At 41.3% G+C, this 18,704-nt stretch overlaps 1 protein-coding gene and 1 pseudogene across 1 annotated transcript; one reads left to right on the top strand and one right to left on the bottom strand.

Annotated features, from left to right (window-relative positions):
* Nucleotides 1–1,281: 1,281 nt before the first annotated feature.
* On the top strand, nt 1,282–5,393 carry LOC114868042 (extracellular calcium-sensing receptor-like; annotated as a pseudogene).
* A 939-nt stretch (nt 5,394–6,332) lies between these two features.
* Nucleotides 6,333–9,941, bottom strand: LOC114868395 (extracellular calcium-sensing receptor-like). Its single transcript, XM_029171926.2, has 10 exons — nt 9,736–9,941; nt 9,328–9,619; nt 9,157–9,243; nt 8,943–9,050; nt 8,675–8,841; nt 8,091–8,562; nt 7,788–8,015; nt 7,573–7,696; nt 7,031–7,503; nt 6,333–6,960 (listed from the first exon to the last, which is right to left on the bottom strand). The coding sequence occupies exons 1-10, from the start codon at nt 9,939–9,941 to the stop codon at nt 6,520–6,522; spliced, it is 2,598 nt and encodes an 865-aa protein (XP_029027759.1). The 3' UTR covers nt 6,333–6,519.
* Nucleotides 9,942–18,704: the final 8,763 nt, after the last annotated feature.

Here is an 18,704-nt window from a genome sequence, read left to right as displayed (position 1 = left end):
ATATTAAACATACTGTACAGTATACAAAATGTGTTCCTGTGCTATCAACTCATATCTACACTAACCCTTGACTGTAGTGATGTAAGCCCTTGTGTTTCTCTGCTGGGGCAAGTCTTTTCTCACTAAAGTAAAACATCTGGTCGGGATTGACCTCATAAAAATACTCACTGATGACAACATTGAGTAGCTGGAGTAACACGTGTTTCAGTTCCCCTCTTGTTTATCTTCACACTGTCAACAAGTGATCGACTTTCATCATACGTGCATTTGATGTCGGTGTTTGTACAAATGGTCTATGAAATGTAGACGTTGGTGCTTGTAATGGATCCTACAAAAATATGACATTTTTCTTTTTGCATCTGTAAAGTAAAACCCAGTTTTTTTATATTGCTGACAAAAGCGCAGTAATTTAACATTTAAAACCAATGAATTAGCTAAACAAAACTTTTCATGCAGGAGGTAGTAAAAGAACAGGATAGTAAATTGAATTGCAGTTGCATCACTAATCTTGAAACGTTGATCCCTGGCGATCTGTATGAACACACCTGGGCTTTTCTCCATTACATCTGTTTGTCTCACATTCCCTCTCCCTTCAATAACAATTCATGTTCCCATCCTGCTCAGCTTGAATCTGATTTCTCTCCTATGTGGTAGTGGTTTCTCTATATCAGCTGCATCATCCCTGCCTTCAGTGTATCAAGAACTGTGCAACAACCACTTAAATCAAAGCAGGTGCTCCTGAGCTGAGGTAAGTCTTTGTTTTATGATTTAATACAACACTATATTTGGATTTTTCAATTTTTCACTATTAGCTCTGCTTCATCAAGACAAGTCACACAAGTGACACAAGTTTAGGTATAATATTTAACTCTTGTTTTATCATGTTTATCTTCCTGTAATTGCATGTTAGTGTCTCATGTATTAACTAATCAGAGGTGTTTACGCCTTGTCCTCCTTTCTTACTGCACTCAGAGCGATGCACATCTGGGCTCTGCTTCTCTGCTGCCTGGCTGGAATTACCCAGAGAGTTCAAGGAGGGGAGTCCTGTCAGCTGATGGTAAAGTCCACCCAAGAAAGTGTTTATCAAGCAGGGGACTTAGTGATCGGAGGTCTGTTCCCTGTTCACGTGAAGGCACCTCAGCCTGACCTGGAATTTGGTAATAAACTGATAGATGCTTCTTGTGAAATGTATGATCTTTAACTATTTTGTTGGACAGAAATATCACCTTATGTGATATTTGTTTGAGTCATCATTCAAATTTCCTGTGTGCAGTTTTCCACCAGAGAGCTTACCGTTGGCTTCAGGCTATGATCTTTGCTGTGGAGGAAATTAATAATAACACAAACTTTCTACCCAACTTCACCCTTGGATATCTGGTGTCTGACACGTGTTTAGCTGAGCGCACCACGCTGTTAGCCACCATGTCTATGGTAACTGGACAGGACGCCAATCTGTCTGCTTCAGAATGTGGATCTGTGCCCACGGTGCCCGTTTTTGTTGGTGATTCCCGCAGCTCAGCCTCCATTATTGTGGCAAACACTATTGGGGTGTTTGATATACCCATGGTGAGAACACACGATGTACTGAACAATGATGTACACAGTTTGTTTTGAAATGCTGTATTGCGTCATATGTCATTTTTGTATTGCTTGCACTCTGCGGTGCTGCCGCACAGAAAATACTGCAGCTCAGGATTTAAATCTCAGTAGGTCTAACTCCAGCTGTCTATGTTTATTTGCCAGGTTTTGCCTGGGTTAGTGATAGTTTTCTCCAGCAACGTTATCCTCCCACAATCCCCCCTGACAAAGACACTGTTTCATAACTTGTTTATATTGTGTCATAACTAATATATATATAGATATATAGATAGATATATATAGCTAATATAGATATATATAGATATAGATATAGATAATATATATATATAGATATATATATATATATATAGATTAGCAGATATCTCTCTATATAGTTATATATCTATAAGTTATATAGTATATATATATATAGTTATATATATCTATATAGTTATATATCTACTATATAGTTATTCTATTCATATCTCTCTCTATATAGTTATATATATCGTTATATATATAGTTATATATATTTTTATGTTTATACATATTAGAGAGCTAAGATGAGTCAAGCTTAGCTCATTGGGGCTGTTACTGTACATTAATTAAGTGTAAATCATTTTTAGTATTTCACTCACTGCTTCTCTCTGTTTGTGTGAACCAAATAACCAAACACCCTTCCCAGGTAAGCTACTTAGCCTCCTGTGGGTGTCTGAGTGATAAGACGAGGTATCCCCTGTTCTTCCGCACGATGCCCAGCGATGCTGCCGAAGCGAGGGCCATGGCTGAGCTGCTGTGCCTGATGGGGTGGACGTGGGTGGGGCTGGTTTCTGCAGATGACGATTTTGGCAGATTCGGGATTCAGATGTTAATGGACGCACTCAGAGGAACGGAAGTGTGCGTTGCCTTCCATGAAGTCATTCCAAAGGTATTTTAATGACTATTTTCAAAAGTGTAAACAAAAACATTGTCTCTTTCTCCCTCTTTCTTATTATCTGCTGTTCTGTTCTTAATTTTTTTTTTTATCGAAAGGACTATGCAAAGATGGCAATGCAAAAGGTTGTTGACACCATTAAGAAATCAACAGCTACGGTGGTGGTAACATTCCTTATAGATCCGGATGCAAAGGTATTTCAAGGATAAATGCCTTGAGCTGTAATTCTGACTTGTAAAAACATAAAGGTTACAGAAACTAGATTCATTCACTGCTCTTCATTTTCAGGCCTTGTTTGATGAAGTGGTTGAACAGAATGTGACAGATAAACAGTGGGTTGCTAATGATGCCTGGATCACATACAGCGTCCTCTCTGTCCCTCGTTACGTTCCCTCGTTGGCTGGGACTCTAGGATTTGCTCTTCGAAGGGCAGATATTCCTGGACTGGGATCCTTTCTGGCTCGTCTTAATCCCAGTTCATCCAACTCAGACCCTTTTGTGAAGGAACTCTGGGAATCACTGTTTGGATGCTCTTTTAGTGCTGGACTGGGAATGAAAGTGTGTTCAGGTTCAGAGGTCATAGGTGAACAGAGCATTGTTTGATCTAACATATCTATAATAATTCATGTTTTATTAACTAAAATGTATATTGTTGTCTTTCCTCTTTATTGTAATTACTGATTTGAAGACATTGGGGAGAGTTTATACTCAGATGTGTCTCAACTAAGAATCACCTATAATGTCTACAAGGCTGTGTATGCTATCGCTAATGCAGTTAGAGAGATGCTGGCCTGTGAACCTGGAAAAGGTCCCTTCCTGGAATGCCTGGTGTCCTGATGTGTGGAGTCTGCAGCCTGTGGAGGTAAATGAACGTCTGTTGTGTTGAGGAGTCGCGTGTGCTTCATACTTAGCATCTTCCTCCGCCTCAGATAGCTCACTACCTGAAAAAGGTGAACTTCTCAACACCTCTGAAGGAAAGGATGCACTTCGACAGGAACGGAGACCCGCCTGCTTCGTATGACATCATTAACTGGCACGTGGCAGCTCAGGGAGCAGGAGAGTTTGTCACTGTGGGACATTTTCTGTCTGATCGTTTTCACATCAACATGGAGGCAGTGTTGTGGGGAGGAGGCAGCGGAAAAGAGGCAAAGGTTTTTAATATATAAAATGTTTGTAACCTAAGAATGTTTTGAATGACTTCATAGCCCGATCGTACCTACTGTAGGTGCCTGTGTCTGTGTGCAGCAGCCCTTGTCCCGCTGGAACACACAGAGCTGTGCAGAGAAGCAGACCTGTGTGCTGCTTTGACTGCCTGCCTTGTGCCGACGGAGACATTAGCAACCAAACCGGTAGTTGTGTTAGTTTAAACATATTATTTGCATGCATATTATTCACAGATTAACACTATTCTATTATTATTATTTTTTTAACAGGTTTGTTGGAGTGCTTTCGGTGTCCTGAGCGGTTCTGGTCCAACCCAACCCACACAGTCTGTGTTCCCCAGCAGGTGGATTTCCTTTCTTACAGTGACACCATGGGAATCATCCTTTCCCTGGTCTCAGCTCTTGGGACAGCACTGACAGCTGCCACATTTGCCACCTTTCTTTACTACCGACACACACCTTTGGTAATGTAAAGTACAATCCCAAATGATCTCACATCAACATACTGTACATGCAAGTTTTTTGCCTTCTTAGGTGCGAGCCAACAACTCCGAGGTGAGCTTCATGCTCCTGGTGTCGCTCAAGCTGTGCTTCCTCTGTGCGCTGGCTTTCATTGGACAGCCAGTAGCCTGGTCCTGTATGCTGAGACACACACTGTTTGGAATCAGCTTTGTGTTGTGTATCTCCTGTCTGCTGAGTCGCACTGTGGTCGTCCTGGTGGCCTTTCGTTCCACGCTGCCTGGGGAAACACTAATGCGTTACGTTGGTCCTGCTCAGCAGAGACTTGGTATCTCCATCTGCACCCTGGTACAGGTGACTCTATTAAATATACTGATATGACGCTTCTGCAATGCTTCATTTATATTTCATGGTTTGTTCCTCAAAGTCAAGTGATGTTTCCATCTATAGATTAAATCTGCTTCAATTTTCTTTTGCTCTGTTTGATGAAGTCACTTCATGTTGTCAGGTGCTGATCTGTGCTCTGTGGTTGACGCTGGCTCCTCCTCAGCCTGCAGAAAGAAACACTATGGGCACGTGGGGACCGAAGATCATCCTTGAATGTGCCATGGGATCAGTGGTGGCGTTTTCACTTGTTCTGGGTTACATGGGCCTACTGGCCTGTCTCTGCCTCCTCCTGGCCTTCCTAGCAAGGACACTTCCCGACAACTTCAATGAGGCCAAGCTGATCACCTTCAGCATGCTGATTTTCTGTTCTGTCTGGGTGACTTTTGTGCCTGCCTACATCAGCTCTCCTGGGAAGTATACTATCGCAGTGGAGATCTTTGCCATCCTGGCCTCGAGTTTCGGCCTCCTCTTCTGTATCTTTGCCCCAAAGTGTTTCATTATTTTTATGAGGCCTGGGAAAAACACCAAAAAACATCTGATGGCCAGATAGGTCAAAAGATGTTTTTGTAGAATCACGCATACTGTGTAAAACACACCTTAGTGAGTAAAAAAATATGATGTAACCCAAATTTCAAATGAAATTAAAAGGTTTCCAAACATTTCTACATATTTCTATCAACCTTTTTCTGAGTTTTAGGCCTAAGAATCAATTGTTGGGCCACTGGAATCTAAAGTGTTACTGTTAGTTCATCACCTTTTTTACACCACTCCAGATATCACACAACCATCACAAAAATCTTTGGTGCTATTTTTATAAACTTGAGCTAACCCCTCATGAGTCCCTGTGTTGAAACATGTCTTTTGTCATTAAAGTTAAGCATCTGGTTAGTATTCGTGCATATATGGCAGTAGTTATTTAATAGCTGTGTAAACGTGCGTCAGGCCTCCATCTTCACCTTCTACTCTGTTTATCTTTACAGCGTCAGGAAGTCATCTTACTTCATGTGATCCTCCTCTACTGACTCTTGAGAGACACAGCACATTGTTTTCTCATTCAAACCAAATTAATTATTTAAACCCAGGCTGATTTATTTTGGCTACCGTAATGAAATCAAGCTAACGATACTTTTACCTAAAGGATCTCTCCAGAGTGAGACAAGCTGTGTACTTTGAAGTAAAATCGATGCGATTGCTCTCAGCAACTGGAGTTTGTAATGTAGCAGACAGAGAATAGAGATACAGATAAGAGAGATACTGTTAAAATGAAATGTGTATGTAAGAAGCTTGGAAAATGTCAATCAAGCATCACAGTGTCGATAAAACTCTGCTGGCTGATTTGAGCCTCCCCAGCGCTTTTCCTCTCGTCTGTCCTTGATGGACTTTTCTTTCAACCTTCAACCTATTCCTCTGCTTTGGGAGGATAAACAGATCATTCAGCAGTTGTTAGTCACTGGTTGCTTGTGAGCAGCTGTGGACAGCCAGAATAACGTATGAGGCTTTGGCTTGTTATTCTAGTGAACGTCCAGGCGTAATGTGGAGATGTAACAGCCTCTAGAGTTTGAGGGTGTAATTAACCAATGACAGATGGGATTTCCTCAGAGCTGCCTTAGAGACCCTGGGTCTCATAATTTTATCTCTGGTCACATCAGCACAGACGTTGCTGCCAAATACATTCAGATGTTGCAATGAGCTCTCCTCAAAAAGAACCAAAAAGCCAGAGGACAGTAAAATCATTTAATACAACATATTTTTGTCAAACTTCTGATTTTGCTAATAACACCATATATATCATGGCCTTATTTGTGGGGAACAGTGTGTGTGAGCCATGCGTGTATTTTCTCATGGGACATGTTGAATATACAGAAAAAATTAGCGGCACACTACTACCATCTAGTGGTCAAATACATTTAGTCACATTTAGTTACAGGCACTGTACTTTCATAACTTATTTTGCTCTTGAATAGGAAAAAATAAAAAATGCAAAATGGGAGCACAATCCTAAAATCTGTCAGCGGTAGCTTTGGTCATCATGTGTTTCCTAGTGTTTTTTTCTGGCTTTAGTAGGATTACGTAGCACTTTGGTGCAAAAATGCAGCCCAGCAATCCGTAACTAGAAGCCAAGATGGCAAATACCTCTGTGACTATCGAATACTTTCCTGGAGAGGTGAGGTATGCGGGAACAAAAGCTGCCCACACAGTGCAAAAAATCAGCATGCTGAACGTGATGAGTCTGGCCTCGTTGAAGTTGCCTGGGAGTTTCCTTGCCATGAAGGCCAAAAGGAGGCAAAGGCAGGCCAGCACGCCGATGTAGCCCAGGACCAGAGTGAAGGCCGTGCGTGAGCCTTCGTCACACAGGAGAACGATGACAGAGCTCTCGTGTGGCATCAGTCGATGTGGGGTTGGGGGAGCGACAACCAGCCACACTGTGCAAATGATTACCTGCGAGAAATATTACACTTAAAGTGTCTATCATCAATTTCAATTGTATTTTTTTTAATTTTCTACTCACCTGAACAAGTGTACACAATGAAATCATTGTCTTCTGCTGAGCAGGCCCAAACCATTTCATTATATTACGGCCTGGCAGAGAAGTCTTGAAGGCCATCAGCACTACTATAGTCTTCCCCAGGAGGCATGACATACAGAGAACAAAGGTGATGCCGAATGCTGTGTGTCTCAGCATGCAGGACCACTCAGAGGGTCGACCCATGAAGGTCAGGGAACACAGGAAGCAAAGAGTTAAGGAGAAGAGCAGCAGGAAGCTCAGCTCAGAGTTGTTGGCCCTGACAATAGCAGAGCTTCTGTGATGGGAGAATATGATCATGACAATGCAAGTACAGATGGAGCCAGTGAGGGAAATTGTCACCAGCGTGATGCCCATGGTGTCGTTGAAGGAGAGGAACTCCACCTGTTTGGGGACACAGAGTGTCCTCTCATTGTTGGACCAGAACTCGGGCAGGCACCGCTGACACTCTGTGGCATCTGAAGGAAAGACGAGAAACCTGCAGCACAGATACTAGAAGCCACTGTGGGCGAGTAGACTTTCCTCACCAGTCTGATTGCTGACTTCCCCAGCAGCACAAGCCACACAATCATGGCAGCAGGCAGAGACGTTAGGCCTGATTGCCTTCCGGGTTCCAGGGGGACAAATGCTGCTGCATACTGACACGGGAACCTGAGAAATCGAGCACAGGCGCATATGCGACCATCATCCAAACAGTCACACCATAAAAATAACAAAGGAGCGCTTTGCCCCTAACCCCTACTTCAGTTTGGTTGCTGTTCCATATGATGATCTCCTGCTGTATTTGAAGTCTTTGCTTTCCAGGTGTTGCCGTCTGCTCATATTTGCCAACAGTGACATATTCCATCTCTCCATTCCTCAACTGCCAATTAAGCAGCTCATATACGGCTGCTGGGTCACCATTCTCATCAAACTTCACTTCATCACCATATGAGTCTGAGTATTCCACTTGTTTTATGTAATGAAGTAACTACAGGATGAACATGTGACAAAATCACTTTAGTGTAACTTTTCAAACTGATTCTGAGAACATGTAGGAGACTACCTGCCATGTCTGTATAGTACCCATATCAGGACAGGCCTGTGAGGAGAAAGGCCCGTTTCCCTGCACACAGCTTGTCATTGATTTAAGTGCGCGGGCAACAGCGTGAACAGCTTTATAGACGTTGTAGGAAATCCTCAGCTGTGACACATCTGTATAGATATTTGTAACATTGGCCAAATCTTCTGCTCCAGAGCACGGAGGTTTACCCCCAACGTTACCTTCCTCACGCTCAGCCAGCAGGCGACACTGAAAGACCTCCTCCCAGAAGGGTTTTAGAAATGGATCCTCAATGGCATCTGGGCTCGACGGATGCAAGCGAAGCAGAAAGTCTTTCAACGCTGGCATGCGTGCTTGACGAATGGCAAACCCCATAGAGCCGTGGAGGATGCTGTGGTACTTTTTGGGGGTCGAGAGTACGGCAGCTGAGCTCCATGCTTCGCTGGCCAGCCACTGGATCCCAGTGAGCCCTTGTCTAAATTGCAATGCAAAATTGCATTCTTAAAACCTAAATTCTATACATGATACATCAATGTCCCATATACTATCATGTTGTGGAGGATGATTTACTAATGAAAGGGTCATGCCTTAGAACTTCATCAAACAACACAGCAGCATCCTGTTCCACAGCAAACACTAAAATCACCCGAGTGCCAGAGGTTCGAATCCTGGAAATGACAGATGAAATGACAGCCTGCGCTCGGTTCTTAGGGATAATCTCATGAAGGGCAACGCAGGCACTTAGCTTTACTATCTAAGAGAATAAAAGGCAACATACAGCAGGCACAAATGGTCACTTTTGAATCTCAGAGGCTTCAGATACTGCACATAAAAAAAAGTGATTAAACTACGCACCTCATCAGCAAAGATACTGGCGCCACCACGGCCGTAGGCGTCATCACCTGCAACCACACCGACCCAAGTCCAACCAAAATACTTGATAAGTTGTACTAGTGCATGCACCTACAGTATGAGGAGCCAGAGAAATATACTGTAGGGATGGTTGCATCACTTCAAATCATTTTATAATGTGACTTCCTACATTACTGCAGTGGAGACTGCTTCTAACCTGAAAGAAGTCGCTTGGCATGGTTCTTAAAAAGGCAGGGAACTGTTTTTTATCGCTGAGACACGCACAGCTGGAGAAATAACTCACCTAAATGGATGAGAGCACAATTTAAACTAATCACAAATTGATGGAAGCCTGGCTCAACTGATGATGCCGCTATCAGGCTTTTACCTGTGGCACATAAAAGATTCCTAGGAAACGGGCCACTACAAGAGACTGAGTGGATCCTCCATCTCCTACCACTGCTGCCACAGACCCACGACAGGTGCCTTTATTCATCTTATGTGCACCGTTCTCGCGCCCCATTAGCTCCATCACAGCTTTGAGAGCTTGGTGGGGTGTGCTGCAGGAATCATAGATCTTATAGCCCAGTGTGATGTTAGGAAGGAGTTTGCCTTCCTTGTTTATTTCTTCAATGGCAAAGATCATCGTTTGCATCCAGCGGAAAGACCGAAAGTTAAATCTGAAAAAGGGAAAAGACATAGATTGTCATGGGAGCCTAATGTAAGTTCTGCAAAGTTTCTAAATATGTTGCACAGAATATGAAATGAGATGACAGTTACGATCAGTGGGATTTACCTGGTGCACTGCGTGGGTGGAGGCGCAGATTTAAAAGATAGACTGGGCTCCACAACCATGTCATGAAGGGAGAAGAGTCCACCCAAGGTGATGTTCCCCTTTCGCTCCAGCACAGGCAAAGACTCTGATCCTGGGAGTGATTCGCAATGTTGGCTTTGCTGGCAGGTGCAAGGAATAATCCCAAACCATAATAGACCCCAAAGCATGAGCTCAGAAACACTGAGTCCTCCGGTTTTCACATATAAATAATTCATTTTGTATTAAGCTGAAGCACTTTTACAACTACAGCTGCAGTACATGCAGTAAGATAAGGTAAGATCAGACACATTCAAAGCTCTGCATGTTTACTCTAATAAATGCCAGCTCATCCAGTTTTTGGAGTCTGAAGTGTTGTCGGCTGAGGTATAAATTTTACTGGCCTTCACTCGCATAGTATCAAATGCTAGATGGATCTAATTTCCCCTGAGCTTATGATTAATGGAAAAACAGTTCACACTTTCACAATACTGTAAGTAAAAACAATAACAGGGGACTGAAATGAGCACAGGATCATAATGGAGCAAGACAGGAGCTGCACCTTGTCACAACATCACGCTTGAGTCGGCCCAGCTGAGCCTTCAGTGATGTAAAGATGCTGACAATGCAGTACAGTCACCAGGGAGCTGCTAAATCAAGTTTACACTTTAAACTAAGACACATGTGAAACATGAAGCGAACAACAAGAGACAAAACCTCAACAGTAGACAAAAAGACAAACATTTATATGTTAAATTTTTATATTCATTAAATCCTTATATTCATGTTCTTACAATAGTTAGATGATACACAATCCATTTGGCTTCAGCTTCAACATTTTTAAAATCTTTTTTTCTATTCCTTGTGCAGCTCAGTTGGTCTATTGAAGTCTGATGAATGAGTCATTAGGTGTAGTGCACATCATTACCAGGATAAACCCTGCGGGCTACAAAACAATGTGAAGCATGAGAGTGTTATGCATTGCATGTTGTGCCACCTCAGGTCGTAGAGGGTCCCTCATTCATTTAATACGTCCCAGTGTATCCCTTAGAGGAGGAAGGAAAAAGAATTAGAACAGAGAGCTCTGCATTATCGCAAAGTTGTTTCCGTTCACGTCTAAATAAGCCTTTAACAAGGTTTTGGAATCAACGCTTTAAGTGAAAAGAGGCTGGCTTTGTTTACTGAAAATTTAGGTACAACAAAGATTAATAGTGAATAGCATAACACTGTGCATCAGGTTTTCTCATACGAATATGAATTCAAGATAATTGAAGCGCTTGAGTATTGGCTGAAGTTCTTTAACAACTGGGATGTGAAAACAGAGTGGCAAAACTGTAAGCCAGGCATTTGTTAGTGAAGCAGTGAGAAAAGGAACTGAAACATGTACAAAGGGATGAGTAGGTCAGCAAGACTGAATCGTGACAAAGTGAAGCACACATCAGTGTGATGTAGAATAATACAGTGCGTGTTACAGTTTTATTGATCGTTTTGACCTGTATTACAGGTTTTATCGGTCGCTTTGACCTGTTTTGCCTAACTAGATTCTACTTATTTTTTATCATCACTATTTCAGCAGAGCATCATGGCACTTGTACAGTAGCACATGTGTAAACCTGTTCTCATTAGATTGACACATTTTACCCTCCCTTTATTAAAACAGTTAACACTGACGTCATTCAAACAGTCTCAATCACATTGTTTTAGCTTTGGTGACCAGAGAGAAACCATTTGACCAGTTTGAACTCACCATAGAACCTGTTTGACACTGTTCACAAAAATCTTCAATTTACTATCAGTCTTTAGACCTTAAAAATGGTGCCAGGTATGTGTTTCTCTTTACCAGCATGGATGGAGGAGGTCTAAAGCTGAGACTGAGGATCAATAGTGGCTGTGTCTCATCCTCTAACCTATAGGTTTGAGTGTATTTTAGTTTACATGTATTTTCTGTATTATTTACAATATTTCAGTTTTATGACACCATTTGAAAAATGAATGTCATGGATTCATTAAGTCAAAGCATTTCTTTATCTGAATCCAATTCTTTGCATAAAAGGTAAATTTTGTTGGCTACTACTACAAAGCCAAAAAATAGCAACAGGCTAAAATAACAATTAATAATGCACTTATTCACACTGAGATCAGTGGTCTGTGTATTGCTGTCCACTGGGTTATAACTGATTGGACGTGTTCATTTACTTGTTTGCTAGTTGTATTGTTTGAAGGCAAAATGAGCTTCAAGAATCAGAATCAGAATCAGATTCAGAATCAGAATGAGCTTTATTGCCAGGTCCTGTAGAGTGCACTTTAGCAGACGGTGAAACTATAAGTTGGCGGGGGGGGGGGGGGTTGTTTATAGAAGTATAGAAGTATAACCGAGGCTGACCAAGATGTTTACAAGCCAGTCCAACAGTTGTCCTTGAAGGGAGACACAATAAGGAAAAGAAGATACTGTAGAAGCACAGCTGGTGAGCTAGATTGGACCTGGGAAGGGAGGGGTACAGTAAGGGAGAAGGGACAGAATAATACACAGCCAATTCTAATAGTATTTTAGTGATCCATGACTAATTTGTTCAAATCAATAGTCCAATCGGTCAGAACTTCAGAACTTAGGGCTTCATCACCTCTTGTGGGTTCAGGGGATAGTCCTTCAATCCGGGTCGTCCTCCTCTGATTCAATTCCTCCGACCGAGCTGAGATGTTACTTATCAGTCCATCAATCTGGGCCATGTCTGGAAGTCCATCAGCTGAGTATCCCTGTCCAAAATATGAATAGATCCTCTGCATCCTCGATAGACACACGGGGCACAAGGAATCCCACGCATCCTGCACGTGGCCGGAGGCAGGGACGGCCCTGGCCAAGTTTGCGCCCTAGGTCGTGATCATGATTTTGCGCCCTCTGCTGACCCCCCCCCACCCCAAGACGCAATGGCGACTATTTGTGGGGGGCACAATTGTTTCGATGCTCTAGGTGAGATCCTGATTTTGCGCCCTTCTCCTCCACTTTGGGTGCGTTTACGCACATTCTTTTCTGAAGGCGGAAAAACACTTTCTTCCAGAAGCAAATCTCACCTGGCAATTGTAGTCACCCACATACACACGTTAAGGGCCTGTACAAAAACAGAACACACAATCAGTTCGAGACCCAGCGCTACAAATAGGCCCCAGGTAAGACATTTGAAGAACTATGCACAGCATGACAGTCCAAGTGAGAGGAGGAGAAAAGGAGAGAGTGGACTCAGATGTGGAAGAGGACGAGGAACTGTGATGTCGATGAGGTCTTGTGGTCCGACCCAAATAGAAGTCGGAATCCATAACCCTTGTCTTTCTGTGTTGTTCTTTAGGTAGGTCTAAAGCAGAGACTGAGTATCAACAGTGGTTGTTCCATCAGTAGACTTGACTGTATGTTGGTTTACATGTATTTTTGATAATATTTAAAATCTTACAGTTTTCTGCCACAGTTTTAAAAATGAATGTCATGGATTCAGTAAATCTGTAACTACACCGGACTCTGCAGTTATCACGTGTGTGTTCCTGTGTTTACTTCTGTTTGTCTGTTCCACCATGTTTAGTGGTTGCTTTACCTCCGGTCATGTGTCATTTTGCCACTTTCCAGCGTTTTGTTCTATGTCCTCATATCGTGTACCGACCACCTGCCTGTTTCCTGTTTTTGACCACCTGTCTGATCCCCGTCTGTACATTAGCTGTGCCCGCCTGGCCCTGGCCCGACCCTGGCTGCTACCTAACTGAGTCTGCCTGCTCCTTGTCTGTACCGTCACCAGTGAGTTTTTCTGTGTATTAACCTTTGCCTGTTTACTGGATTGTGCCATTAAAACAGACTTCTACTTATTCCCTTGTCTGGAGCTGTGTATAAAAGGTAAATTTGACATAAATGACAACAAATAGCGACAGGCTACAATAAAAATCAATGGAGCACTGAGTCGCACTGAGATCAGTGTTTTCTATTTTGCTGTCCACTGTATTACAGTATGACTGATTGTACGTGTTCCCATACTTGGTTGCAAGTTGTATTGTTTGAAGGCAAAATTAGTTTTCGCTGCATGTTTCAAATTCTTTGACACAGTTGGGGCCTTTTGCAAACAAAGCGTCATTATGACATTGGAGCAGCTGTGTGTGAACTGTTAAGAGAATGTGTTGTTAGATAAGATGACTGCGTCAAATGTCACTTACTGTACGGTGTTCCTCAGGGTCGGTTCTTGACCCCATCCTATTTAGTATCCCAAGACTTTTATACTGATGACACACAGCTTTATATCAAAACTGCCTCAGTGCAGTTGTTTATTAGGTCTTTTGCTCTCTACAAAGCCTGGATCTACTCAAAGATGTTGTAGTTGATGTCAGTATAAGTTTTTTGTAAAGCACAGACAGAATGTACCTACTGTAATCTACAACCAGCAGTAATTTTGCTGCTAGTGGGCTTATATACTGTAGATGTACGTGTACAGTATATAGTCTAAGAAATAGCCTTAAACTTAAATGTTGCCGTTACTATAGCAGATTGTTTTACTCAATTGCTCATTCAGAGTTGATAATAGACCAGTGATTAGTTATTCACAGAAAGTGGTTAGTACACATTATTTCATAACCACTATTACTAGTCTAATATTGAATAGAATAGAATAGAATAGAATAGAATAGAATAGAATAGAATAGAATAGAATAGGAAAACCTATTTGTCCTGCAGTGAGGAAATTTCAGGTTATCTCTGATTTACATTATATAGAGTGTATGGGGCTAAAGTGAGGGCTTGTCCAGCTTCTAATGTTTTGGAATTTAATGAGTATCCTTTTTTTCCTACATTGATGTTTTCGCCAGGCATTGATGTTTTCGCCAGACATCTCTAGAAATTCTAAGTCAGAAATACAACATTCATGTCTGTAGACTGTGGAAAACAAACAGGTTAAATATTGTCATCCTGTGGTGGTGGTGGTGGTGGTGGTGATGATGATGATGATGATGATGATGATGAATCTGTTTAATTTCCACAGCACAGTTAAACAACCTACATCTTTTTATGTGTATTCATTTAAAAATTATCACCTTTTGACATTAAACCTATTAAATACAGTACTATGTTTGGCTCAATGACCTTTAGCGTCAAGAAATGTTTGATTAAGGCACCATTACACTGGTTGTGAGAAAGGAACTCAGAGAGGGTTTAAAGAAGCCTTATTTATTTGATTGTCAGAATAACCAAAGTTTATTAACATGTTTATATTAAAATCATATTGCACAGATGTACTTCAGTGCTTAATTTGAGAAACAGACCATCAGAAAACACCTGTGACATTTTAAATGTAATCACTCATAAATAACAACAGGAACTGGAGCATAACACAGGCACACACACGCTTGGGAATCAGTTAACTTGTTATTGTGTACAGTATGTGATGAAAGATAGGTTGAATCACAGCGTCACCCTCATCCAGCTGCCAATTAACCTATCACTCAGAGGGTGGAAGCTGAACTGGGCAAGTAATGACAAGCAAGTGTTTCCAACAGGAATGATGACATCTGGGCCTGAGGGTGTGAAACACAGGCCCAGCAGGTGCACTGGAGTAAATGAAATGACTCCCCTCACCAAACAATCTGCTCAGATTAATTAGTGGGAGCACAATAGAATTATTATTCAGGAGCAACCATACTGATTAGCTTGACATCAGACTGTCAGTAGGTTGAAGTTGACATGTGGCATGTCAAGGCTTGTTTAACACACCTGTGTGAGTGTGACAAATAAATATGATGTAATATAGCACAAGTGTATTGTGTGTCACACTTTGTTATTGTAGTAAAAGAATAATTATTATGTGCTGTTGTTTCTGCATTTGTAATTGTGATATATTCATGATTATTATTATTATTTTTTATTTCATGTACAGTATCACTCTTTTACTTTTGTTTTGTCCAAACTCTCATTTCTGATAAAAGACCTGAATACTAAAGGCCTCTGAATGAAATTCTTCTTTCTTTTACGGAAATAAGTAGACCTAGTAAGAGGTTTGTAAGTGTACCATCAAATCATGAACAGGTCTAAATGTCATGTTTGTCCACGTCAACATCAGGAAGTCAGGCAGAGTAAAAAGACTCATCACAAAACATCCTCAATCCTGATTCTTGCTTTTTTATCAAAGCTGTAATTGCTTTTGTTGTTCGTATGGGCAATTCACATCAGATATTTCACTGTTTATGTCAAGGTCAATTAAATATCATTGTCTGAGTCTTGATGTAATTATTTCAGAGCCTTTTAATTCAGTTGAAAGGCTGAGCATCGGTGTAAATAACTAAATTAAGATAATACACATCCCTGTACTATCCATGTTGGACAATCCACACCCCCCACTGGATGCTAGATGCAGTCGACCATAGCATTTGGCTTTTGACCTTTGACCTCACTGAATCGTTTTTTATAATATGTTATACAGTATGTGTAATGTAATAAAATTGCTTATAAAAGCAAAAAATGTAAAATATAAAATATGCAAATTGCTCATTGAAATAGAAGATGTGTTGTATAGCAGATAAATCTTGTTGGTTATTTTATAATATTGAATTACTATTAAGTCTCTCAGATGAACATTTCAATAGTTGTCTCATATTGTCATATGTATGAGTGTCCCACAATTTGTCCCTGTCCCTGTATTTGGAGCGTTTCATAATTAACATTAACATAATAACATTTTAAAGCTTTTCAGCAGTTGTTAAATGTGGCCAGGAGATGGCAACATTATACACAGCATGGGAAAGCAAGAGCATGTGTGACTGTGTATGAACCTCAGTGAGTCATAATACTCCCACTGTGGGAGAAAAGAAAAAAAACAAACGTTTGCCCTGTAGGGTCAGTAAAGTTTGCAGTGTTAATAACATAACTAGAAGTTTAGAGAAGGGTAAACTTTCAACTATGACTCCATAACGTGTAGCTTTCATTTATTTTTGTTAAATACCTTTTTTAACATGACATTTTTGTCCCATGTAAATCTGTGGGCATAATCACATTTTCTCATATTCAAGTGTTTGAATAAACACTGTGTCATCAGTGACACAAAAGGTTCAGGGTCTACCTCATGGAATGCACATAAAATTAATGTTAATGTTAATCCATTGTACGGTAAGATTAAAAGGAGGATAAATAATTTTCGTTTTTATCAATTCTAACCCCGAGTTGCATCAAACACTTCCACAGCCCGTCACATTTTGTCTACTAATTTTACTTTACCAATACAGTATGTTTAATTAGTAATAAAGGCTGTATTCTCTGCATTCTTTGATTCTTTGTTTGTTTCTTCCTTTTCTTCTCAAGGTTAGTTAAAATCAAAACAAACCCCATGCAAGTCCCCAGGGTACAGTTTTGACAAGCCTCAAGTTCTCCACTTGAGCTCTTGTGCAGCTCATTATGCAACAGCCCTAAGGGGAAGTTTCCAGTATAAGCTGAGTGAAAAGGTGTAAAGGCAACTGGAGGCGCTGAGAACTCTACAGGGAGTCTGTTATTTTGTTATCTCGTCAGCCTATTTGTCAGTGGGAAGAGAGTGGATGCCTAAGAATCATAGTGCCCCCCCCCCAAGACATTTGCACTTTGCCACATGTGATCCTACTCGGCTCCCAAAAGGTAGATCCGTGGGGAAGATTTTGATTTTTCTCAAAAAACAAGTGTCTATACAAACACACAAACAACAGATCCTTTATAATTAAATGGCCCCTAAGAGGCTAAGATACGGCCCCTAAGAGCCATATCAGCTCCCTATTAAACTTTCCCCTTTGACAGAAAAATAACAATAACACTATTAATTATCACATGGCCCAGTGCTTCGCTAAACCAGATGTGGAAAATAGTTTATTTTCATCAGGTGTCAAAAGTGTCAAAATGCAGTAATAATAAATACTTTGCGTGCATTTTAATTACAATTGATTATATAATATCACTGTTGAGCAGAGTGTCAGTAAAATAAAAGTGTAACAAGTCTATTTTCTGTGTTGACATCTCTGACACAAAAATCTCTTTATTGCCTATTGGATACATTCGTAGAAACATTGTGTGTTCTTTGCAGCCTGCATCGTAAAGTGTCTTAATCTGGCCACTATTTACCATTTCTGATTAAGACTGTGGTCTGGAAGTAGACTTTCTATAGGGGGGGCGGGGGGTAAGGGGATGGCCAGCCGGATATGGGCGCATTTCCATGCAGGACGAGGAGACATGTCACTCAAACTGTGAGAATATGGCCACACACTGAATTTTGTGTGTTTTTACATTCTGTTATGACCAGTAGCACACACAAAGTTTTTTACGCTGTGAAACATTTATCACAGCATATCAACCTGTGACACATGCAGTTATTTTGTTTGTTCTTTGTGCTTTTATCAATAAGGCCCATAATTCTTTTAATCCATAAAGCCTATGTCCCGTCTCTCACTTTAGAAATGTTGCACAGTCTATTTCAGTTGCGTTTGACCCTTGACACATGCCCTGGCGACCATAGTACCTGTGTGCCCCCCTGCCGTGGTGCACCAGTAATGGCCCTATTTATGTAACAAAAGCAACTGTTCACAGGTAATTTCTATTTACCGCTGCGACAGGTTACCTAAGAATAAGAGTCACATGACCCTCTGCAGGTCTGCTAGTAAGGACAAAGTTGCAGTTTTACCTTGTTTTATCATAGCAGCAGTAAACTAAATCATCATTACTATCATCACCCATCAGGGGTTGCCAAAGTTAAACCCATGACCTACAGTAGGGGTCTTGTCTTTGACTGCTGCCCAATCGTCTTTGCACTGGCCCCCTACAGCTCCTCCTGGGGGTGGTGGGTCCACATGGGGATGTTCCCACATATCCCCTTCAGGCTACAATGGGCAGGCCTGCCTATAAGGTGGGGCCCCGGCTTGACCCTTGCAGAAAGGGGAAGAATTGTACAGACTAATGGATACACACAGGTTTCTTGCAGGTC

The sequence above is a fragment of the Betta splendens genome, chromosome 13 (assembly GCF_900634795.4).
Source record: "Betta splendens chromosome 13, fBetSpl5.4, whole genome shotgun sequence".
Taxonomy (NCBI): Eukaryota; Metazoa; Chordata; class Actinopteri; order Anabantiformes; family Osphronemidae; genus Betta; species Betta splendens.
Note: the sequence above shows the minus strand (reverse complement) of the source record. Positions and strands in the feature narration are given on the sequence as shown.

Excerpts from the sequence above, each read along its gene's own strand:
- LOC114868395 (XM_029171926.2), bottom strand. The coding sequence starts at position 9,941 with ATGCTTTGGGGTCTATTATGGTTTGGGATTATTCCTTGCACCTGCCAG. Across the intron at positions 9,051-9,156 it reads TGCCAAGCGACTTCTTTCAG|GTGCATGCACTAGTACAACT; the intron begins GTTAGAAGCAGT and ends CTCATACTGTAG. Across the intron at positions 7,504-7,572 it reads GGAAGTCAGCAATCAGACTG|ATGCCACAGAGTGTCAGCGG; the intron begins GTGAGGAAAGTC and ends TCTTTCCTTCAG.